Source organism: Populus nigra, chromosome 16, assembly GCF_951802175.1.
Source record: "Populus nigra chromosome 16, ddPopNigr1.1, whole genome shotgun sequence".
Lineage (NCBI taxonomy): Eukaryota > Viridiplantae > Streptophyta > Magnoliopsida > Malpighiales > Salicaceae > Populus > Populus nigra.
The window spans coordinates 11382036-11407058 of NC_084867.1; the positions used below are offsets into that span (position 1 = coordinate 11382036).

Here is a 25023-nt window from a genome sequence, read left to right on the forward strand (position 1 = left end):
TTTCAGGGTTTGGATGCCAATTCATTCAAATGATTCTGTGTGAGGAGCATGATGCCAACGATGCTCTTAAATAATTAATTATCGAGCTACCAAGTAGTTATTAATTAATTACTCATGATTATGATTTGATATTAGCGATTATTATTAGAAAACATTAACGTGGAAAATACCAAGTGTTGAAAATAGCTTTATTTTCTTTTGTATACTTAGTGCCAATGTCATCAAGCACTAAGCAATTTGTGGGAAGACTTAATGGGAATTTTATATAAATTATCACTCTTCTAATTAAACAAAGCAAAGATCTTGACATCTCAACCATCCTGATTTCTTGCTAGCACCTCCTTCATACCTTTTCCACTTTCTTCTTTCTCTTATATACTATGAATAATATTCAATCAAAATAACCATATCGGGACTCTCTCATAATATTGATTGCCAGAACAATCTCTCTTGTGTTTCCTCCCTCAGATGAAATAACCATCATCTTCAATGTCTACGAGCTCCAAGGACATTAAGTGGCAAATACCTGATGGATCTTAATCAGCCATGTTGCCAATATGTGTGGTAAGTTCGGAGAAAGTGGGGGATGTTGGGATGGCTCAATCATATCAAATCTCCCAAACTATGATGCTGGGTCGTTTAATCTGATTGAGCCGTGCCAATATCACACTAACTATATATGATCCTTTAAGTTTCTTCTTTTCTGAGATTTTTTATGGGATATTTTTCATATTTATTTTCTTTTTTTCATTTACCTCTTCAACAATGAATCAACTTCCTATGTTATATATGCTCATATCTGTTGATCCTTATTTATACATGTTTCTCTTTTAGGGTTAATGTATATAGCAACATCTAATATTGTTAGGGTTTTGATAATATTATTGCCATAATTGATTAAATGATGATGCACACCATCATTATATTCTGAAAAAAGATGGATGTAAACTGGTTTTCACTAATATATGAAAGTACAGTCTAGTTAGGTATAAGTAGTTGGAGAATTTGGGGTGTTTTCGAGTCATGATTTAGCCTAGTACTTTGTTTTTTGGGCTAAGCTTCTCATCTCTCCTTCATAAACTTCTGCCTGGGCAATATTTAGTAGGCTGCTGCTGTAATTAGCACTGAACAATTCCAACGCTACTCTTCTCCACAATCCTTTATGAAATCTTGCATGATCTTGAATCTCATATATAGGAAAACTACAAGTATATTATCATCAACCTGCAGATACTCGATACATCCTAAAATTTAAGGGTCTAGACGAACGAGCCAAAGAAATCACTAAACCAAGACTAATAATGATGATGATCCATATATATGCATGCTTCTTGCATGGATATTATACATGCATGCACGGTTTGATAATTTTGTGTACGGTTGTGCGTGCATCAGTAGAAGCATGTTCTTTTCCTTTAGTTAGGTGCTTTATTAATTAACTTTCTTTTGTTTTATTTATAATTAGCGTTAATAATTATGATTTTCCAGCTCCTCTTTTGTTAATTTAACCTATATAATCTTCCTTACAAATCGAATTTGGTCGATTAATTCATCGCGCGCGCACACACACACATATATCATATATGTGTGTGTGTGTGTGGTGAGAGTATACATGAAGCTCTCTCTTTGATCTGTACAAGGACATATATGTGTGCGTGCATGTGCACGATAGAGAGACAGAAACAAAGAGAAGGCACAATTTAATATTTTGATCGAGTTGCAATATGTGAATATGTTTAGTATTGGTGTTTTTTAAAAATATAGATTTTTTTTTATTGTGTATATATATTAACACATTAAAATCATTTAAAAACATCAATTTAATATTTTCAGGTGAAAAATAATTAAAAAAACAGATTATAATACAAAGTTTTGTATATTTCATTATAACACATTAATTCCCACTAAACGAATTGAAACGATGCGTTTTCCATTTACCTTTTCTTTTCTTTCACTTAATTTATTTCAAGAAACCTAGCTGTCATCTGAATTTATTTTTTCTGCTTTCATTTTTCTTTTGTAGGATAAAAGGAAATATATAGTCCACCCCTAAAATTCAATTACGCCCACATAAGCTAAAACATTTGCATTGTACTTTGTGGATATAGGCATGTAGCTAAATGGAGGGTGGAAAAAAAAGGCTGAAGAAAGGATTTATTTTTCCTTCTTTTGTTAAAACAAGAGCCGAATTGATCTGTCGACAAACCTAACAAAGAATTTTTTGTTTGTACCATTACAAGAAAAAGGGTGAAAAAACAAGAAATTTCTTTCAGTGACCAGTGCAATAATGTTTCTAGCTGCCATGATGAGAGCTAGATTTGAATGACTAGTGATGCCAGGGAAAGTGGCTGCGAGTTAAATCATTAAACAGAAGCCAGAATTGACCTAGCCCATAACAGAAGTAGGCAGGAACCTGCAGCTATTCTCCCTGAACTTTCATCTGGGAGCATGACTCTAGTTAGAGTCAAAGCCTCTTAAACACAACCCAACACCACATCCCCAATAAATATGAGCATAATAAACCCTTTATTACCAGCTTAACCTAAGATTTAGCAAATCTTTTAACTACCCCCAACAAGAAAACATTATTGAAAACAAATTTGTCGAAACATGCTAGCTTTTAGTGATTGTAGAAACAGCATTAATTAAATTGATACTAGATGAATTTAGTACTTGTCGAAACATCATGTTATTTAAGCTTTCTTTTTATACAGGAGTTATCGAGGTATCAAAGAGAGCAAGGCACAGCGTGGGAATTTCTAGGCATGAGCAGCATGCAGAGCTTCTACTCTATTGACAAACTCGCTGCTCGCTCATTTAATGCTCATCTTGGCTTGCCCTATGAGATGAGTCATTTCTGTTAGTCACAGTGAACCTACATTTCCAGCAGGGTTCCCCCTTTAGAACATGCTGAACCTAAAACACAGCATATATAGTTCTTGAACAAGAAGACCAGGAGGACTTGCAGACCTTGGCATTGTCCCAGAATGATACATACAATCAAACGAAAAACAAATTTTTTTTTAAAAAAACAAATATTATTTCAAAAAACACTTTAAAAAATAATCTCTATCATTATTCCAAACACCCTCTAAATTCATTGTGGTCCCTCAAGTGTTGCAAGTGAGTAAATTAATCTCCTATTCTTTATCTATGAGCATATCAAACCTAATACTTCCAATTTATGATCCCTTCATCCACTTGCATGTGCACGTGTGGTAACAGGAGGCACACATCTGATGAAAATGTTTTGCATGGAGGATCAACTTAATCTGTGACTAAAAATTAAAGCACGAGGGTTTTCATGCCAAAAATCCACTATGTTTCTCCTGCAAAGTAGTGAATTTTCAATGACCCCAACAAAACAAAAACAACAATTCCAAGCAAGGCTCCTTTGTCTTAAGAAGCAGGAAATCTATTTCGAGTTTATAAATGTAATATGTTACATAATTCAATCATAAAAGATAGAAAGTTAAGAAACACAAGATGCAATCCAATCTTTTACTCTTATTACACGAATTGACAAGATGCAGAAGGGAACAAGTCACATTAGGGAAAGATTCGACATCCTTGAAACTAGTGCAATAAGCTAATAACTTGTTATTACTATTACTGCTCATCCTGGCTCCCCAGGTAACATTAGTAGTTTTGGTTGATTGTTGAACTGAACATAATTCCTGAAAGGTTTAGCTTATGGTTCAGTATTAAACCTTGAACACAGCATAACCATAAAATAACATGACCAAAAGACATGCAAATCATATCCTGGCTTATTAACAGAAAAACTATCAAGCAACATCACCACCCAGTCCCAACAATAGCAGAGTCACTTCTGGTAATCCATCGGAAGAAGATACATCTAATGCTAGGGATGTGCAGGAGTATAAGACACCAACAGATATACAGCGCTATATACATGTAGGCAGCAATGTGAAGTCCTTTCTTCCTGGCCTTCATCCGCATTAAAAACTGAAAAGCCACGTCCAATCTCCCCTCGACAAAATATTCCAGCCATTGGGAACCCGGGAAAATTGTCCAAAAACGGTGAGCTATCAACATTGCAGCGTTCGAAAAATGATTCACCACGGCCACAACAAGAGAAAACAAAACCTCCAACAAGCTCCTTATTACAAACATTGTCATAAACACCCCGTGCGCGAAGGCAGTTTCTAGAACTCCAGTCTAGATTCAGGTTTCTGAAATTCTTGGAGACATTACTGCATGAAGATAATGCAGCACTTGGATCTGAATAGTAAAATTGGAAATAGTCACCGGTTCTGATGCCAACTCCGTCAGCAAAAAGATACTCTTGATCTCCCCTGTTGACAAAAAACTATCTCGGTGAGAAGAGTATCTTAGAAAATGGTCTGAGAGTGTGAGCTTAAACCAAGCAAAGAAAACAATTCCTACACCCAAATTTATTGCTATGATACTAATATTGTTGGTTCTAGCACCTGTGTTCACAGCACTAAAGTTGTAAATTCAATTTTCATCAGTTGTTTTGATTATAGATTCAGAAACGCTTAAGAGTATAACACTGTGATCATTCTTAAGGAATACAGAGTAAAAGGGAAAAGAAGAAAATAATGCGAGAATCTCTTTACATATAATGAGGTGAGTTGATGAAGATAACAAACTTTTCATGTTTCATAAATTCTTCCAAGAGCATGGTTGCCGTAGGGAAATTTCTTCGAGGAGAGCAACTTACCTAGAGACTTGCCTCAAGGCAAGCCAAACCCTAGACCTATTCCTGAATTTGATGATTGCATTCTATGATGGGAGATTTTCAAAGAAAAAAATTATTAAGTGGTTGGCAGAGTTGGAAACTTACTTTTATTTCAACGAGATTCCTTATCATAAAAAAGTAGAACTTGTCATACACAAACTTTCTTGTGGTGTTAGAAAATGATGGTTTGAATTACTAGACTTTAGAACTCCTATTAGTATACCTTTAATTTCATCTTGGCAAGATTTGAAACAATTATTAATTTTGGATTTTATACAAGATGATTATAAAGAGATTTTCTATTGGGTAGATAAGCAAATAGATTATTATTATTTGCCTTGTGTTTAAACTTTTCAAAAGGCAAGGAGGAAAAACGTGGAGGAGTTTGGAGAGAGCAAAATTTCAAAGCTATCTAATTATGTCGAAGATAACATGATCAAAGAGGGCGCTGACAAACAATTTCAGTCTTTTAACCGTAAGTTAGAGAAGCTAGTGGTAAACAATGATCTTTCAGTCATGAATGAAGATCTAGCAAACAAGAACATGGAGGATATGGTAGTTTCTGACAATTTTTCTATAGATATTATGGAAAGAGTATTTTGTTGTTCCTTTACATATAATGGTTATAGTATTGGAGGTCATAAATGATGATGAACTCGAGTTTGAAGAGAATGTGGGAAGGAAATACAAGTGGACTTCATAGGAATGGAAAGTATAACATTAAATATGGAATTTTCTTTGCGGGCACACATCATATATTAAATTTTGAAGTTCACGGATCAAGGACATGCTACTTCGTGAATATGTTAGTTACAATGCTATATTTGAAATATTTGTTCATTTAGGGTGGAAGAGTTCAATTCCTGAAAAAGTAACTCGTGGGCAAGTTTTTCAAAAGTAGAGAGGACTGACGTGGGGAAATTTCTTCCATATTCTTGGCATAATAATTTTTATTGCATTATTTCATTAATGGTTAAGGTTTTTAGGTTTTGAAGAGTTTAAGAATAGTTCAAGATGTAGTTTTGGTAAATCAAACATAACTTTTAATCCGACCGATGGATTGAGCAGAAATTTTGACAGAAGATTTTGAATGCCTTGTTTTCTATTGAGTTAAAATTTCATGATGATTGAAGATTGAGAAGGAATTCAAATAAGGTTCGTAAGTTACTATGCAAAATTGTCTTTATTTACCTTATTGTATTTGGATTTTTTTTCTTACCTAGCTTAGAACTTTTAATTTAATTAGTATTTTACTATTTAGTAATTCTAATGCTAAATGGATTTTATTAATTAGATGAGTTTTAATTAGGAATCCTTTTCTATAAAAGATTTTAAAACTAAAATATATACAGATGCCTAGTTTATTTTGAGATTGAAGATTCTTATTTAGACTTTTAATAAAACACTAGAGAGTTTTCTCTAAATTTTTTTATAGCTTAAGCCTTTAACCTTAAGACTTGTAAACCCTAGCTTTTATCCACGCTACACCGCATCAATGGTGAATGTCTGTAAGAAAATACAAGGCACGTAAAGACTATGAAAGTTAGACATCTCACCCCATAACTCCATGGAAAACCAGGAATGTCATCACTCTTGACTTCTGTGACCCTATAAAGCAACGTCTTTGTTCAGTAACCCCAATGTACAGATCAGGGTGTCCAACTTGGTTCACCAACTGTCACATATTCATAAGTTACAGAGAGCACAAATAAAATGAAAGGAGTGATTATATACATTCAATAAAACATAATATAATAGAAGATTAATAACATTGAAACAGCACTCAACAACCAAAGAAAACACTGAGGCAGTAGAAGTTCATTGCCCTTAAGCATCAAAATATAGAAATGTATATTTCTAAGCATACATCTTATAGAAATATCATATATAGATGATGTAAGCACTACAAACAACTAGGAATTAGGAAATCACCATAAGCCAAAAGAATGGCTTTCCAAAAGGCCAGCATACCTCATTGTTGATGTCATCTAGAATCCTTTGACCATCTTGAATCTCATGTTCCCCTTCTCTTCTGGCAGTAAGCCATGTAGTATGACCTGTCCCAGATACAATCTTTTTGACAGAAACTGCCTTGTACCTTGGACCTACTGCAGAAACACCAGATGATAATGCAGCATGGAATTGGATTTCCCCTGTGCCTGCTCAATAAGTGAAAGTAGCAGAGATATGAGATAATATGTCATATGATTAGACAATGAATAGGTAAGTACATACTGTGCATTGTCTATTCCATTTTAGTTGCAAAAGTTGAAGCAACAAAAACAGAGATGAATAATTAGATACCACAAGGTTTGTCTCGATCCCTTGCAAATACAAGAGCAACTGCAGCAGAAAAATATTCACTGCTCTCATAGTCATTTCTTGACTCTACGCCATTTCTGTACAAGAATTGGGCTCTCTCGTCACCGATAATGATAGTGTCACTTGACATGGCATGATCTGCAACAGAACATAATATCAACTTAAGTAGCAACACAGGAGATTGCTATGTGACAGTTTATGATGTTTAGCAATCCTTTCAAAATGTGGGACAAGAATTAAATGGCCAATTATTTTGTTAGCTAAATAGATATGAGTTTGCTTAGTCCACTTTCTAGTGATTGACCAAACAGATAAGATAAGCGACAATTTTTTATATTCTTAAATAACCTATTGCTGCAGGTAGAGAGCATGGCAGAAAAGGAACCTACTCTCATCAACCTCTTATGACTCTTCCAGAAAACAAAATGAACAAATAATAGATGCAAAAATTTCTTCCTCTTCACACTATTTGGTTTCAGAATGTATATAAATATGAACCTTCAGATCAACTATGCCAATTAATTGCATAATTTGCATTAGCAGTCCTTGCCATGTCAGGGTCCCAAAAGAAAACATTTTCTGTGGACAAGACAATCCTTGCTCTATTTTCCTATAAAGAAAAACAAAAAAAAGAAGAAAGAATGCTTCCTTAGTTGAGAAAGCTCACCCAGCTTTTCCATGACAGGTTTCTGGTCAGCATCTTCATCCTATAGCAGGACCAAAGTCACATCTTAGCAAGAATCTCATTCAATAAAAGGATGTGCGAGCAAGTTGGAAAACATTAGCTTACTCCAAACATTATAATGCCAACTGGTGATGCACAACCAGAAATAGAAGTTGCATAATCCTTAATATCCATCACAAAGTTATCAACCATTGCCGCTCGACATCCCTGATTTCACTTCAGCAAAACATCCACGAGCAGTTATCTTATTGACAAAAAACTCATAAAGCTCTACATACTTCCTCTAAAATAATAATCGGTGTATGCTACACATCACATATGCCAATCATCAAGAATGACATGATTATTTCGCTCTACCTTATTGTCCCCATTTCCTTTCCCAAATCAAGCTCAGAGCCACGGAACCATTCAACTTGGCGCAATAGAAAATGAAGAATCCATAGAAAACATCATTTTTACAAACTGAAGTTTAGTTACCTTTCTTGGTTGAAACAGCGGGATGGCATCAACTTTTAGTCCTGGTAAAAACCCCACAGTCAAAATGATACCAATGTATGCATTTGATTCTCCATCAACCCAATATTCTTCCAACATAACCTACACAAGTACAAATTAATTAAAAAGAAGCCAGTTATGTATGCTTCCAACGTAACCTACACAAGTAAATATTTATTAAAAAGAAGCCAGTAATGTAGTCTTTCATATTTCTTAAAAAGAACAAAACTAAAAATCCTTTACAGTGCTGACCTCTCTATGTTCATCAGTAACAGCATCTCTTCCCATGATTCCACTTGTACAAGACACAATAATTGGAATTTGGAAACCAAGTTTTGTTGCTAACTGCAAAACAAACCATACCAAGTAAACGTTATTATGTTAACCAAAAACAAGAAAGCCAAAAAATGTCAGGAGGAAATACTGTAACGAATGATAAATTTTACAAAATTGAGTCTTCCACTCAAATCAAATCCACTGCCAATAACATTTGCAATGGCAAAATGTGGTCTAATTGGCTCTGAGAGAACCTTATTCACCACCTCTTCTAATGCAACCTGTTTGATCATCAAAAACACAAAAACCCAATTCAAGTTAGAGACTTTACACTACACTAAAGATCTTTTCTTTATTTTTCAAGGTCCCAACAAGACTCTTCCATTGCAAATATTGATATCATTGAAAAACACCAAAAACCCAATTCAAGTTAAAGACTTACACTACACTAATGATCGTTTATTTATTTTTCAAGGTCCCAACAAGACTCTTATAAATGTAAATATTGATATCATCGAAAAACACAGAACTCCAATTCTAGATAGAGACAGAATTTGCACTAAAGATATAATATTTATTGATTTTTTTGAAAACCCAACAAACCTTTGCGTCTGGATTGAGAGAAAAAGCAGAGGCAAACTTTGGTTTGTAGAGGATTTGATTGCAAATTTGGTTCCATGATTTACTAACACAAGCTGCTGATGCAAACGATAAAGCTGGTAGTCTCTTTAGGATGTTTTGGATAAGGTCTTCGTTTATTGATGCAAAGCTTGTCATTGGCGTTTGGGGTTCTTTTGGTTTCTCCTCCATTGTTACCAGAATTCGACAACTGTTGCTGAAAGTGAAAGGCATTATATAGTTTTTTTTTTCTCTGCAAACGACTTGTCATTTGAATCTGATTAAACGACAACTGTTTTTGAGTTTCTGCCAAGGAGTCGTTTTGTGCGTTTCATTACACAGTGGCGGCATTTTATTATTTTTTAGTATTTATTTTAATCCATAAAAAATGATAACATTTTCAAATAGGATTTATATATATATATATATATATATAATTGACATATTATCATTTTACCTATTTATTTATTTAATTTTTCAACAAATTGGGGTATTTTCAAACACCTTTTCAGATAATTGAGAAATACTAACCACATCTAAACTTGCATATTTATTTATTCACATCGTTCTTCCATTCAAACTAGAGATAATAGTATAGGAAGTAAATTCACTTATCCTCCAAACCAAATTTTAATTTTTTTTATTATGTTTTATTAAAAAAATATATTAGTTGTGTATTTAAAGTAGTTATTAAACTTGACTTATTCCGTGTAAGATTTAAATTATAAATTAAAATGTTAATTTAATTTTTTAAAAATCAAAATAATATTATTTAAAAATAATAATTAAATCATTAATTTTGATCTATCTGAATTTAGATTTTAACTAGGTCAACCTATCTTAGTACCAATCAAAGCAGGAAGATAAGATGTAAGAGTTTGTTAACATTGTGAAACGGCATAACTTGGTTGTATGAACTATGAAATTAGAGATAGAAATTGGCACTCATAGGTTAAGTTTTTTTATATTTATATTTTATTCATTATTTATTAGATAAAAAATTTAATTTTCATATCCTATCCATGCATCAAGTTTTGAGTATTTATATAGATATCAATTATTGACTATTATTTATTATTTAATATAAAATAAAATTATAATGTATATATATTTGAAGTGTGTGTGTATGTATATTAATATGTATATATTATATTGGATTCAAAAAATAAAAATGTTGTAATATACATTTATATAATACAAATATATATTTGAGTTAGGTTTTCAACGATACTCACTAACCTATTCAGTATCCATCGGATAAGATATCCATAGAAAAAACTACCCACTCAGTTCAGATTAAGTTGAGATTCATCGGGTTAGAATTAAAATGTCATCCAGTATGAACAATCATGCAATTCTTAGTTTTGAGTGTATTTTGTTCACTGCATGTGCAAGACACTAGAGTCTAGTAAAGGAAGCAAGACTTTTAGGCAAAGGAGATCATATAGGAAAGGAGTGATCCTCTCCAATACAGTTCCATACATTATTATGCATACAACCATCAAGCATCTACTGCTTTTTTAAGGTTGACGAAACATAAATGACAAACTAAAAAGCTTCAACTGTAATTAGACTGACAGCTACATACCTGTCCAACTCCTCTAATGCAGCAAAGTATCCTGCTAGTCCAAACTCTGGAAACACTTCATAGAAGAGAGAGCCGGCGATTCATTTCCGGAAAATGGTAACATAACAAGAGATTCAGGAAATTGCGATTCTTTTCGCTGTTACAGGATTTATTCATGCTTGACTCCTAATAGAGATTAATTCTCTACGGATGGTGGAAGATATGACATAACCAAATATATTGTGCTGTAAACATGGAGACAGCACCTAGGGGAGTTTACATCTTCGTATTCTTCATTCATCAAGCTTTTGGGGCCCCTTCCAATTTCTCCTCTGCAGAATAATCCTGCTACTGGAGCCGTAGGAAAGCTGTCGCAAAATGGATAGCTATCAACAAAAGGGTCCCCGAAGAATGACTTGCCACGACGATAGCAAGAGAAAATGAGACCACCGAGAACTTCTTTCTTGTCATCCTTGTCAGCGAAATTGCTCAAATGAAGATAATTTTTGCTTTTCAGTTCTGCCTTCAGGGCTAAAAGTTTGTTAAAGGCATGATCACATGTTGATGAAGCAGTTTCAGAATCTGACTGGTAGAATAGGAAGGAATCACCAGGCTGGATGCCAACACCATTGACATTAAAGTAACGGCCACCACCTCTGTTTAAAGTCAAGAGAAAACAGAGTCAATCTAAATATTTGGTGCTATTGATGATCAAAGAAATCCTGAACATATATATATTCTGGACCAGATATATTTGTTACCAGATAAAAAACATAATGTAAGACACAGTACAGATGGAAACTGATCGCTTATCTTACCCTCTTACTTCGTAGAAATCCAAACATCTTCCTGGTGTCCAAATTCCGGAATCATTGGTGCTTATAGTTTCTTTTGTGACACCAATGTAGATATCAGCAGACTTATTTGCGTCCCTGAACTGCAACAGATTCATTTGGTTAATTAAGGAAGAAAATAAGTTTTAAAACAATATACTGATGAGACACTCTCCTTCAAAAGCACAAGGAAATACTCCACTTTTAAATTAGATTTGTCGATAACAGCAATTTCTCAGTTATATGTCTTAAACTCAACAGCAAAACCAAGAAACTGTGAAGGGATAGTCAGATGGGGACTATGAGGCAAACTTCTAATCAGCCTTAATTAATACCCGTTTCAATTTAATAAACATGGAACTTCATCTACCTAGTTTGAACATCAAAAAATGGCAATTAAGCAAATGTAGTTGGGCATAGCATGGTGGTTCAGCTTTTTGTCCAGATGTGAATTAGTTCATTACAGAACTCTTAACATAGATCTTTCGCAAAACAACAGAAGAGGAAATCCCGTCATTTCTTCACTTTTCTATAACAGTAAAAAGACAAAAAAAAAAAAAAACCTGTTGTTTGAGATCATTTAAAATCTCCCCGGCAGCCACAATGCCATTCTGTCCTTTCAGTTTTGCACTGATCCATGAACACTCTGAATCTTTCTGTAGAACAGAAGCTGCCTCTAGTGTGGGACCAAATGGCATTACACCTTTTGACATTGTGACTTGGAATTGAATTTCTCCTATACCTGCATACCCAAAAGCCCAGAAAAGACATCAAAACAGAATCGTGATCTTCAGCAAATACAGCAACTGCAGAAATGTAGATTGCTGTATCTAAAATATTTTGGAAGCTTCAAAATTAAGATACCTGCTACATCATTTTTACATTTAAAGTGCAGCAAATTGTGATTGGTACTTTTAGCATAATTTGCTTCAATTCATACAAATCATCAAGTACCTTCAGGCTTGTATCTGTCCCTTGCAAATACAAGAGCAACAGCTTGAAAGTAGCAAGTATGAGGATGGTTTAGAGAATTATCCCCATTTCTGAAAATAAAGTCGGCACTTGCATCGCCTACAATGACTGTTTCTTCTGGCATGGCACAATCTGCAAAGTTGAAATGTCATCAGCTATATATGTAAGCTGTGCCACGGCAAGAAATGCAACAAAGGATTGAACCAAGACACCTTCTACCTCAATTATGTATGTGGTACAAGATACTTACCCATCTTTGAAACAATAGGTTTCATGTCAGTGGTTTTATCCTAGACAATCAACAATGTCACATGTTAGCAACCAAAGAAAATTAATAGAATTTAATTAAAACATTATGCAAGGATGCCAACTTACTCCAAATATTATGATCCCAGTAGGGGCTGGAGAATCTGATACAGCAGATGTGTAATGTAAAATATCCATCACAAATTTGTCAACCAAAGTATTGGATTCCTGATAATGGTGGAAAATATTGCAAGTCAACAACCCATTATGCGTACAAACAATGAAAAATAGCTTTCATACTTGTAGATTTCAATGTCATAGAAGTGATGGCCAACATTCTCAATGCATTATTACTTAAGATCGGGCATACATCACTTCCCATTAAGAATAATACACCTTACCTGCATCGGTCGTAACAGTGGAATGGTGCCAATTTTGAGCCCAGGTAAAAATCCAACAAGCAAAACTAATCCTCGGTCAACTGTATCCGATTCTTGCGAATTAGGACCAGCAGTTGTTGTTTCCCATTTTTCCTGCATAAGATTTGGCATCACTACATCCAGATATTTTAATTAATTTACATAAACACGCATATGAAATGAGAAGAAACACACAAACCTCATACAGTTCATCAGCAATGCCATCAACACCAATGATTCCACTGGCAATATTAGTAATGATTGGGATGCTTGAACCTAGTTTTTTAATTATCTGCGTTATGGAATCAATTTGTTCACATTGGAAGAGAGAAGAGGGAATCTAGAGTCAAATTAACCATAGACAACCATAAGAAAGATTCAGCAGAGAATTATTACCAGTCCATGAGTCAGTTCCAAGTTAAACTCCTTGCTGATGCAAGCAATAGCAAAGTGTGGACGAATAGGCTCAGAGAGAACTTGTTCAATAACCTCTTCCACAGCATCCTTGCAATCATAACACAAAAACTGGTGAGCTCTATTGGTTTTCTTTGGTACAACAAAGGAAAACAATTTAACACAAAAGGAAATCTTGAAGATTTCTATGCATTTCGTTTATTTTTATTTCATTTCCACTATTTTCTTCCTTTTTTTACTTGATAAAAACTTTGGTTAGTCATTACAGTTCAATTCCAGCCACACATGCAAATGTGTTATCCACATAAATGCTGGCAAATTAGACAATCTCATTAGGAACAATAAAATTCTTCTTGTTTTTTTCAACCAGAAGTGGGAACAATACCAATCCCAGCTGCGCATGCATGAGGCACGCCAGCGAATATGTCCTATGAACATATATGCTGACTGAAATCAGGCAATCACATCAACAATGATGAGTTCCTCCAATTTCTCCAACCAGAGGAACAATTAATACCAATTCTAGTTGAATGTGCATGACATACACCAGAAAACATGTTCTATGATCATATATGCTGACTGAAATTGTACAATCACATTAGCAATGATAGAGCTCCTCATGCTTCTTCAATTGGAGGAACAATTAATATCAATTCCAGTTGCGCATGCATGACACGCAATGTCAAATGTGTTCCGTATGAAAATATATGCTAACAACAGGATTCCTCTTGTTTTCTCCTACCGAAAGGAACAATTTCAGTTGCGCGTGTCATGCACATGCATGCAAATATGTAATGTGAATAAATAGTTTGAGAACAGGATTCCTCTTGTTTTCTCCGCCTGAAAGGAACAATTCTAGTTGCGCGTGTCATGCACGTGCATGCGAATACATTCGGTGAACATATATGCTGTCTAAAATTGGACAATTTGTCCGATCAAAAGAAAAAATACCAATTTTCATAACTGGATTTGAAAATATTTGAAAGTATAACAACTTACATGGAGAGAAGGGTTGAGGGAGAGAGCAGAAGCAAGCTTAGGCCTTTTGAGTATTTGACTGCATATTTTGTACCAGCGTTTGTTAACACAGGCAGCATATGCAAAGGCCAAAGCCGGTAACCTTGAGAGTATGTTTTGCATTATCTCTTCAGTCACAAGGGAGAACCCACACATCATTCTTCCTGATAGCTGCTTAGCCATTTGAGTAGTACTTCTATATGCAAAGCGCATGTACAGTTTTGCATGGAAAAGATAGGAGAGGTGCTGCCTATTTTATACCTGGTGAGAGAGTGCAGCAATTCATTTTGAAAAAGGAGTTATCTTTTCCAGAATCTTGTTGCAATTAAGGCCATTTAAGGAGATTGTGATTCTTTTCCTTTATTGGTTTCTGGTTTTGGATTCTCTGAATTGAATGGGTTTTGGTGTTTTCTGTCAGAACCAGCTCCTCTTTTGCTTGTTTTATCTGATTTCATATCCCACTTCAGTATCCATATTTATTTGCTTTGTTTACCCATGTTTTTGTACATATCCTCCATAAGGTAAAAGGCATTAATATGGTGGAGGATGCCTTCATTTTCAATCCTAAAAATGAACCCATAATAAAAGCTACTTGTTCCTTGAGGTTTTCTTTTCATCTTTAGAAACCGGTTGCAATCAAGTTGCAAGAGCATTTGACATAAAAGTTTTTCGAATGATTTTGTTGTTGTTGACAATGAATTATGGTCCATCTATGTATAAAGAATTCCTCTGTTATCAAATATCAATAGCTAGTTTTATAGACCTCCAATTAGTTGTTTCTTGTCTTCAAACTAGCTTTCCTAAAGATCAACTACAGCCCCTCTTCCTCAAAGGTAGATTGGCAACTTTTCCTTCAACCACTCCCTTGGAGAAGTGATATTTATGTTTGTTTTTCGCATGAAACCTCATTTTTTCCCCTAAGATATTACCTAATTATTCTTATTTTCATCACAACCAGTTACTTCTCTCAATTCTGATACAAACCTGTTAGAAATTAGGTAATATTGACCAATTACAAGACCCAAATACAAGTAGCAAACACTTGAGAGTTCCTGGATGGAGGGGAACATTATCTAATTTTGAATTGATTTGAAACAAATTTAGGGACAATTTTCTGTCCCTAACAAATGGATCCATTTTGGATGAACTTGAAATTCAAGTAAAAGTAAGGGGCAAAAATTTATGTATGTATCCCAATATCAATCATCATAGTTACAGACTCACTGCAACAGGATCCTAAATGTGCTTAGTTTATCAGAGGTGATAAGAAATTTGTAAATCTGCTGGGCTCTTGAAAGCATCAAGTTCTTGGTCTATGTACAGAAATTTTTTTCCTCAAATATCTGCAAGGAATTGCAGGATTATATATGTCAGGGTAGTAAAACTATACAGGTAAGGAAATGTACCAGAAATGAATTAATCGGTCTCAACAAGAAATAGAATTCTTTGACAATGGCACATGTTTTGGTGACAAAAATGTGAATCTCTATGTACAAAAGAGAGAAGCTGCTCTTTGTTCCTGATACAGTTGTTCTCTAGAAAAATTGAGCACATTGTCAGTATTTATCTGTATTAAATGCCTCACTTTTCAAGGTAGAATTCATCACCCTTCTCCTTGTCTATTATTTTTGAATGATAGAGCAAGCAGTAGAGCGAGAAAGAACTCAGAGGCCATTAGAATTTGACCTTTAACCATGTCATATGCAGAGTCAAGGCCAGTTAACATGGTAAAAGTCTTGTCTTGTTCTACCTCTTTAATTCTAACATTTATATCACTTGTTATATGAGTGTATTGGGTTAATTCATCCCACATGCCTCCAAGAGTTCCACTGTATTGCCATATGCCTTTTTTAAGTTCATAAATCTTTGCAAAATTATTTTTTCACCATATATTTCTTTATGGACCTTCCACATCTCTTCAGCAGTAGTTCGAAAATACATACCTTCGACTAGTCACGGTTCCACAGAGTTGATCACCAATGATCTGACAAGATTGTCTCCAGATGCAGGGTTATCAGGTGCTGGAGCTGGCTTCTTTCCAGCAACAAAACCCATCTTGGATCTGCTGTAGAGATACATGCTTGCTTCTTTGGACCAGACCACATAATTCGTTCCATTTAAGAGCATAGGGGAAGTATTCAGATTGGGGTTGTTGTCTTCATGGACAATAATGATATTGGGATTAGAGGAAGGTTCCAAGGTTTTAGTCATCACAGACTTCTACATTGGGACAACTTTTGAAAATATGGAAGTTCTATTGCTTTGATACCATGTTGTGAAATATGGACAATTTAGAAAAGTGATGCATGTTCTCTCTCATTCAGACATGAATTTACAGTGTACAACTACAGCTACATAGTAGAAGGAAAGAAGAAAAAGTTTTAACGGTAATCGAGAAGGTGGTAGATAATAACTAGAAAGTCCCAAGCCGGCGGTGGTTAAATTTTTTTAATATAAAAAAACATGTTTAGGTGATGCTGAAATTTTTATTTTTATTTTTTTGAAATCCAGATTATTAATTTGCCTATGCTAAAAAAATTTAATTAATATAATAATATAATTAAAATAAATATTTACAATAAATAAAAATAACCACAATAATTGGCAATAATTAACTATAAATATCAAGTTGTCAACATCATACTTGGGAGAAGAAAGAATTAAACAAAAAACATGTTACAGATTTATTATCGCTATGCCCCACCACCAAAACAAGCTTACAAAGACAGTTTTAATGTCATTACAAAAAACTAAACGTCGAAAGAGGCATAAAATCAAAAAAAATTATCAATATAAAAAAAATTCAAAGTAAAAAAATAAAAATAAAAAGAATGATGATCAAATATAATATGAAAAGAAAAACTAAAAAAAAGTAAAATCATACAAAAAAAATTAATTTTATAAATTATCTCAAATAAAACATATATTAATTAAATAAACATGGACCAAATATAAAGGAAAAACAAATTGAAGAAATACTTTGAAGATTTTAAAGATTAAACATGTAAATTGAGAAAGAGAAAAAATAATAAAGGAGGGAAAGGCTACCAAAGTCAAACTAGAAGCCTATAAATCACATGTGGCATCTAGGGATGGAGATGTCATTAAGATGATTCAAAAATTGCTCATAAAGCTGTTAAGCTACTTTTTAAGTACTACTCAAATAGCATGAACATAACATGTAAAGGTGATGTGTTAACCATTTTTGTTTTTATAATAATATATATATTTTAAAAATTATTAAATTTTTCCTCGGTCAGCTTGATTATAAAAAAAAACATGCTAAAAATATGAAAAATTTCATGGACATCAATTAAAAAAACTTTGCTTTTAAAAAGTAATTTAATTATTTTATTGCGCTTTAAAAACTAAAAATACCAAAAGCTCATGTATACGAGTTTAAATTTTTTTTAGGAGTTATTTAGTTATTTTATTGTGTTTAAAAGATGTTAAAAGACTGATTTATCACCCGGATAATCTAATAATGATTAATGAACCTTGTGAAATGATTGTACTACCCATAATAACCAAGCCAATGGTTTTTTGTTAAGAATGACAAAACGATCCTTCTATTATTACAATCAACAATGTTATGAGTTTGTTTGTAGAGTGAAGCTCTAATCCTTTTTTGTTTTTTTTCACGGAGAGATTTCTTCAACAACAACCATACCTAAGTTGTTTTGTATTCCCCTTTTGTTTATGTTATCCAAAATTACTACTAAATGATTGAACAAGTGAGCATATATATTGTTGGTTTATAATCATGCAAAAATATACAAACAAAGATAAAATTAACAAAACACTAAGTTATGTGACCATTTCACTATAGTAATTTTTATTGTGCATTTCCTTATAAATTATTGTGGGTTGAAGTAATGATTTTTTTTTCTAAATTTTTAATTTGATTTTTAATTTATTTTTATTTTTTTCACAATTGAACTTTTTTATGCTCAAATTAATAATCAATCAGTTCCTTTTCTTTTAAGAGATGATAAAATTGAAAAATAGAGGACCATAATTAAAAAAACACGAGTAAAATAGGTGATAAATTCTAATTTCTTCCATAAATTTTAGTTTGATCCCCCATATTTTTCACTTAATAGGTGATTAGTCCCTTTGGTTTTTTTAAATTTAATTTTGGTATCAAACTTTATTTTCATTATTTTTCAGTCTATTTTTTTGAGAGGAGACAGAAAACCCACTGGATTCTACGTAAAGAGAGAAAACTCATTGTCGACATCTATTCCAACCACCAAAATAATTAAAATTGGTGTCAACAGGTTCTACTAGGTGATGAGAGTCTTATAGTGGTTGTTTCAAGCCTTAATATATCATAAAAATTCAGAATTAAATTGAGGATGAGATATTTTATTCAATTTAATTTTGTAGTTTGGACTTTTTTGGGGATTTATTAGTTTGATATGTTAGTTTCTTGATGTTTTAAGGCTGTTTTTGGGTTGAAATAGGTTGAAAAATAAGTTATTTTGGTAAAAAACACAGTGGTGACTAAAATCTGGAAATGAATTGTACTCAATGTCTCTTCACAAAATTCAAACATAAACTCTATACTATGAGGAAAAAACAAAAAAGGAATAAAGCTTGAAAACTAGAAGAGTTAAGTTAAAAATAGATGAAGAAGGGTGTCGAATTCTATAGAAAAATTTGTCCAAAACAGTGCAAAAAATCCTAACCCCAATGCACTTTTCTTCATTCCTCTTATAGATTACTTTAGTAACTAGAAAATTGTTAGAGTTCATCTACTATCAGTTTTAATTACCCTTTATAAAACCAAAATTAAACTTGGATGTTTTTTTTATTGAGGTAATTCATTTTTTGAGCCAGAAAAACTGTTTATATTATGTAAAAATAATTCATGAAATAACTTATTAGTTTTTACATTCAAGGGGTGGACAAAACAGTAGAATGGACTAAAAAAGATAATTCTTCATGAACCAGACCCAAGTTCACATTTAAATTGGTAAACATAATTTTTTATAGACTAAAAAATTATAAATCTAAACTCAAGTTCAAACACGACCCGAGCATGAACTTAAACTCGAAATTCAATTTGCTTAAAACTTTTTCCCTTTAAAAGTTTGTTTATTTTTTAAATTTAATTTTAACTTGACATTATATAAACACCAAGAAAATTTTATTTATTTTCTATTTAAAATAGAGATTATTTTGAAAGTTTTAGATTTCATCAAAATATATCAATCAAAAGTTTTTTGATACTGATTTTTTATTTATCAATAATTTATTTAAATAATATTAAATAGCTTATATGAGAAATAAAATTCTAGCAAAATTTTCACTCTAAAAAGTAAATAAACTTCACTTTTAACATTACTTCAAAAATACCCATTACCCATGTTTTAAACAAATTTTCCAAAATATTTTTCAACATGTGGTTCTTCTGTGTGCCTTTCTAGATCAGTCATCATGCCTAACTTGTTCATAGTTTATGACAGCAGTCAGCTTGTTATCAATTTCTCAAATGCAATTCATAATTTGCTAGTACTAGCTGATGAAGATCTCCTAGTCACAGAATGATATGATACAAGGTTTTGTAACAATGAAAGGATAAAAATTTAACTACTAGCAATTTCAATTTGCTGTCAATCATTAAAAAAAGAACTTCAACAATCCAGCATTCTAGTTAGCAGAGATGAGAATCCCTTGAGGAATATTTCAGCAAGAATCCAAAATTACTGTGCATCAAAATGGGAGTCCAGGAGATTATTACTCCCAGTTAAATGGAAGTGTTTGCGGGGCTTTGTTGCCAGAGGAACCACCAGACTGTGGTTGAAACGTTCCTGGAAAATGGACATTAGCATCCCTGTTATTGAAAACCAAAACTGAATCAATTGGCCCTAAACCATGATCATGTACTGTTGGGCCTATAGGATGCGATAAAGAGACTGAATCATGTTGCACCATGAGGTTCCCGGATGCATGCGTCTGTGTTGATGACAGAAGAGAGAGAGCACAATCCGAGTCTTGTATTTGTGTTAACCTGTCACAGAACATACTATGGCTACTTGCCCCACTACTGCCTGGCAAAGCAATGGTTCTTAGAAGCGGCTGGCAGACAGAAGCTTCCGGAGATGTCTGATTGTTAAGGCCAGGGCTGTGACAATGCAAAAAAGGGAACTGCTTCACTCCATGGTAACTGCTCGAGGATGATCCAAACAACAGGTTCTGTTTGTCAGGAAGTTGATGCAGATTATGGGGCCTACCATCTGCCTCAGTACTAGCAACTCCCGACCACGTGGGATTCAATACAGTAGAGGATGGATATACATGGGAACTAGAGAATGGAAATAATTGGGTACCTGATGTTGAAAAGATGTATTTAACTATTTAATCGAAAAAATGTCATTTGCAAAAACAAGTGACATAGCTGATATTCTAACATATATATCAATATGAATTACAGAAAGCCTTTAGAACTCTTTCAGTTTGGTTCTGTGCGTTATGGAAGCAACTTTGAAATGACAAAATCATGCTAAATAATTTAAAATTCCATTGACAAGCATTGATTTTAAGCAAATTCAAGAAAGAGAGCAATTTCAATGTTCAAATTCAAGTCAAAGTCCAGTCTGTATATTTGGAATCGTAGATCATTAGAATATTTCTGCAACAGCATGGGCAAAAGGTAAAAGTAGGATGGATATTGGCAGTGGAAATTAGCTATAGTGGCCACTAGATCATCATCTTCTAAGTGACATCATCCATGCAAGTTGAAGAGGCACTCAACTAGTTAAGTTTGAAATGAACTATAAAGATCTATGATTGCAATCATTGCCAATGAAGTCGTGCAACTGAGTGTGTGCCAGTATCCACATTTAGAGCTGAAAAAGATTCCACTGAACATTGTTGTAACAAACCTTGATAATTGGATAAAAAACTTGGAGGACGAGAATGGGGATCTGGCTGAGGCTTCCTTCGCCGCCGATTATGCCCATCTAGACGTTTCCTGCAGCTTCTTTTCCCTTCATCAAATTCCTCCAGGGAATGGAACCTAGTAAGGTAGTAGTAAAAGTATAAGACTGCTATGAAACCACAGGTGGACAGAGGTTTAGATGCAGAAGAAAAAACAAATAAAATGCATTTTATAGACATGAAGCCTGTTTTATTTACAGGACAAGAATGAAGCAAGGAAGGAGCCAGTCTAAGTGGAAGTCATCAACACATATTCCACAAAGAATTAAGAGAACCAATTCAAAAGAATGCTGTTATACATGATTTCAGGGGCATAGGTAGAGTTCATAAGACTGTAGTAGGCTGCAAAATAAATTCTGCATAGAATTAACAAAATCTCTTCAAGGTATTACCATTTCTGTTCAGAATAATGACCTTTCCATGTTCCTCCGCATACATGCTCAAACCACATGGCAGTTCTTTACAGAAATCACACTGTGAGACGTGCTAAAACCATGTCTCAAAATAAATGCAGCATAATGGTAAAGAAATTTGATTTTGATTTTCATATAGTACGAGCCTCATGAAAATGAACAGGAAATGATTCTATCAGTACAATTACATTGTTTCCTAAAATTAAAAGAAAACATCTGTCCAACTCAGAAAAAGCAATGCAGAAGTGCAACAAGAAGATGAAATTAGCACACCCCTGTAAGAACATGAAAGCAGCTATGGAAAAAGATGGAAAATTATAATCAGAACAGGATTTAAATCAAAATAACCAAAGCACTGTTAGAGTTTGAGAAATTAAGAACACGATACCACAATTCATACCTGCTACATTGTTGGCAGAATCGCTGCTTCTGACCGCCAACTGTAACCTGAGGAGTCTTGGAATGAAGCTCACAGACCTTATGGCGCCTATGATAGTCCCTACAAGTACTGAGGTCTGAATTGCAACCATCAACAAGGCACATAGCTACCTGAGTTCCACTGTTAGCTCCGCGTGCTCTCTTCGTTGATCCAGAAGGTAAGGGCTGTAGTTTTGAGACTCCAGGCTGCTTCCAATTAATTATAGATTCATCACTTGAATCACCAACCCTACCAAGTTTCAAATCAATAGAAAAACCCCCTCCACTCCTGTTAACTCCAAAGTTAGTTGACCTATCAAATGCATCTATGCTTATGCTTGGAACAGCTCCTTGCTCAAATTCAGTCAAATCCCAGGAAGTTGCCTTCAAGTTCCAGTCCATAAAATCTACCACTTAAGAGAGTTGCTCTCCTCAGAGTTATCTTTCTATTGCTCCACACCACCTCTACCAATTCAATTAAACTTCTCTTTCACTGTTCACCACCCTTGCATAAGAAATTATTTCACACTAAACCAAACAAACAAATCAAGAGACATCCAGATATACAAAACTACACCAGATTTCATCAATTAAACCTCAGAACAAGTAAAGACCAGCAATTTAAACCTGACAAGCAAAGAACAGCACACTTGAATAACCAAGCCCTTCTCTCATAACCCCCATTTTATACACTACAAACAACAATTTAATCCTCATATTTGCGGTGGTAGCTTAAAAAACTGTCAGATTTCAAGTGAACAGAATTGTAAATTTAAAACTAGAATTAGAATGTAAATCGGAAAAGATTTGGAGAAAACAAGAAATGCAAGGATGAGCATCTCAGAATGGTATTCTTTACTCAACCAAGCAGAGGGGGGGGGGGGGGGGAACAAGAAACCCCCAACAAAAGGCTATTCCTTTTTGTTTAGTGAGTGCAGCAATACAGTTTGCAGAGATACACCTCCAAGAAGATTGGAAGCTTAAAAAATGAAAGCTACTAAGTACTAACTATAAATAAAGAAATAGTAATAAATAAGTAAAGAAAGAGGGAAAGAGGTGAGAGAGTACTTACAGACAGGTTCACTAGAAGAAGACTTGGTTTGATCTTTCCCACCCATTCATCCATTCATTCACTGACAATGATTCCATTTAGAACCCATAAAAGCGATCAGCAGTCAAGGAAAAAACAAAACACACACAACATAAAAAATACATCAAGCTGTAAAGCTGAGTGCGTGGTAGGTTTGAAAAATCACTACCTGTATGTACACCAGAACCAAAATGCCATAAAGGGTTGATTATAATAATGTGTTGGAAGTGGGAAATTTTAGTAACAGTGAAAAGGGAGGTCACTGCTTGCTTACCATGAAGGGCCATATAGAGCTAAGATAAATATGCTGTCTTTATTAAGTTCACTACTTCCTTTTCATATAAAATATAATTATTATTATTTTCTTTTTCATGTTAGGGTTTGTTTGAAATATATATAAAAAAATAAGGACAGGCTGTTGGTTGTTCCTTTCAACTTTTTCTGGGAGGCAAGAAAAGAAGTACAAGGATATTGATGCAAATTGGGACAAAGCATGTGACCTTGTGTTTCACATTTCACAGCATGTTTTTCCTTTTGAGATTTCTTTTACTTCAAGCTGTGTGTGCATCCCACTCTACTTTTACTAGAGAGTGGGAAACAAACATTTTGAAACTTTGCTGCTCCCCTCAATTTTATTTTTTTTAGTGTTTTCGTTCTTTCTTCCTGGCCCTGCACAAGGGGAGGAGGAAGATTTTGAAACGGAACTTTGTGTTTGGAATATTTTCTCCTTTCAGCATCATTGAATGTGATTGCTTCTTGTTAAGGACCACCAGATTTTGTTTGTTCAATCATTTGCTTGTTGATTCTTCTAGCATAGTGTAATTCTTGTTTATGGGAAATCATGATTAAACAATCAAGGATGGAACATGTTTTATTTTCCCTTTAACAAGTAAATCTCACAAGAACAATCTTGATTCTTGAACCATGTTCTTGAGAAAATATTATGACAGTTTTTTCAATTATGTCGGTAATTGAATAATCATGTATTTTCTTTTCATTTTTTTCCCTAAAAAAACATTACAATTAGCATAGTTTGTCTTGTACTTTAATATTATTATTGTTATAATTATAAAACTCGATACAGGATGTGACTTGAGATAAGACAAGGATAAACAATTAATTCGGGTTATCTCAATAAAATTATTTAAAAAAATATTAAAAAATAAATTTATTTTTTAAATTAACAGTTTAAAGAACTGATTAACTAGAGTTTTTAATTAGGTTAAACTAGATTATTTTTTATTTTAATTTTTTAATTAAAACTTGATTAGAAATTCTAGATCGGTGGGATTCTAGATTTACATATCAAATAACCGATCTAAATTTTATAATCATGATTATTGTAATGATAAATTATGATTATTGCAATGAAAAAGTGAGTTGTCCTGTATAAAAAAGGCAGTTTTCTCAGGAAAAACATAATATATGTAATTATACGAAGCTCAATTATAGGTTCTTAACAGTATAAACCTGAAATCATGATCCTAATTCGTGCAGCTCCTTGACATGTGAACCAGCATCAAGCTGCATTTTCATCCACATGATATAAATAAAAATCAACTTCGTTC

The 25023-nt window shown here is 33.6% G+C and overlaps 3 protein-coding genes and 1 long non-coding RNA gene across 13 annotated transcripts; 1 reads left to right on the plus strand and 3 right to left on the minus strand.

The window, feature by feature from the left end:
• Positions 1-388: 388 nt before the first annotated feature.
• Positions 389-3293, plus strand: LOC133676186 (uncharacterized). The gene is made up of 2 exons (XR_009835554.1): positions 389-564; positions 2715-3293. It is a non-coding gene; the product is annotated as an uncharacterized LOC133676186 (long non-coding RNA).
• Positions 3294-3487: 194 nt separating this feature from the next.
• LOC133676184 (F-box/LRR-repeat protein At5g63520-like) lies at positions 3488-9337 on the minus strand. The gene is made up of 10 exons (XM_062097795.1): positions 9108-9337; positions 8675-8785; positions 8481-8573; positions 8211-8330; positions 7839-7940; positions 7716-7755; positions 7031-7186; positions 6698-6885; positions 6283-6401; positions 3488-4319 (listed from the first exon to the last, which is right to left on the minus strand). Exons 1-10 carry the CDS (start codon positions 9312-9314, stop codon positions 3866-3868), a joined length of 1590 nt encoding a protein of 529 aa, XP_061953779.1. The 5' UTR covers positions 9315-9337; the 3' UTR covers positions 3488-3865.
• A 1209-nt stretch (positions 9338-10546) lies between these two features.
• Positions 10547-16977, minus strand: LOC133675552 (F-box/LRR-repeat protein At5g63520-like). 3 transcript variants are annotated; one of them, XM_062096972.1, is made up of 11 exons: positions 16534-16977; positions 14573-14851; positions 13556-13663; positions 13359-13451; positions 13142-13273; positions 12870-12968; positions 12745-12784; positions 12477-12626; positions 12086-12264; positions 11508-11626; positions 10547-11345 (listed from the first exon to the last, which is right to left on the minus strand). In XM_062096972.1, the coding sequence occupies exons 2-11, from the start codon at positions 14801-14803 to the stop codon at positions 10886-10888; spliced, it is 1611 nt and encodes a 536-aa protein (XP_061952956.1). In that variant the 5' UTR covers positions 14804-14851; positions 16534-16977; the 3' UTR covers positions 10547-10885. The 3 variants fall into 3 exon arrangements, with proteins under 3 accessions (XP_061952956.1, XP_061952954.1, XP_061952955.1); XM_062096970.1 differs by having other exon boundaries at positions 14573-15933; XM_062096971.1 differs by lacking the exon at positions 16534-16977 and having other exon boundaries at positions 14573-16523.
• Positions 16978-20069: 3092 nt separating this feature from the next.
• Positions 20070-23774, minus strand: LOC133675217 (squamosa promoter-binding-like protein 13A). 8 transcript variants are annotated; one of them, XM_062096528.1, is made up of 5 exons: positions 23625-23774; positions 23438-23498; positions 22349-22858; positions 21481-21614; positions 20070-20925 (listed from the first exon to the last, which is right to left on the minus strand). In XM_062096528.1, exons 3-5 carry the CDS (start codon positions 22765-22767, stop codon positions 20333-20335), a joined length of 1146 nt encoding a protein of 381 aa, XP_061952512.1. In that variant the 5' UTR covers positions 22768-22858; positions 23438-23498; positions 23625-23774; the 3' UTR covers positions 20070-20332. The 8 variants fall into 8 exon arrangements, with proteins under 8 accessions (XP_061952512.1, XP_061952511.1, XP_061952507.1 ...); XM_062096527.1 differs by having other exon boundaries at positions 22349-22870; XM_062096523.1 differs by having other exon boundaries at positions 22349-22893.
• Positions 23775-25023: the final 1249 nt, after the last annotated feature.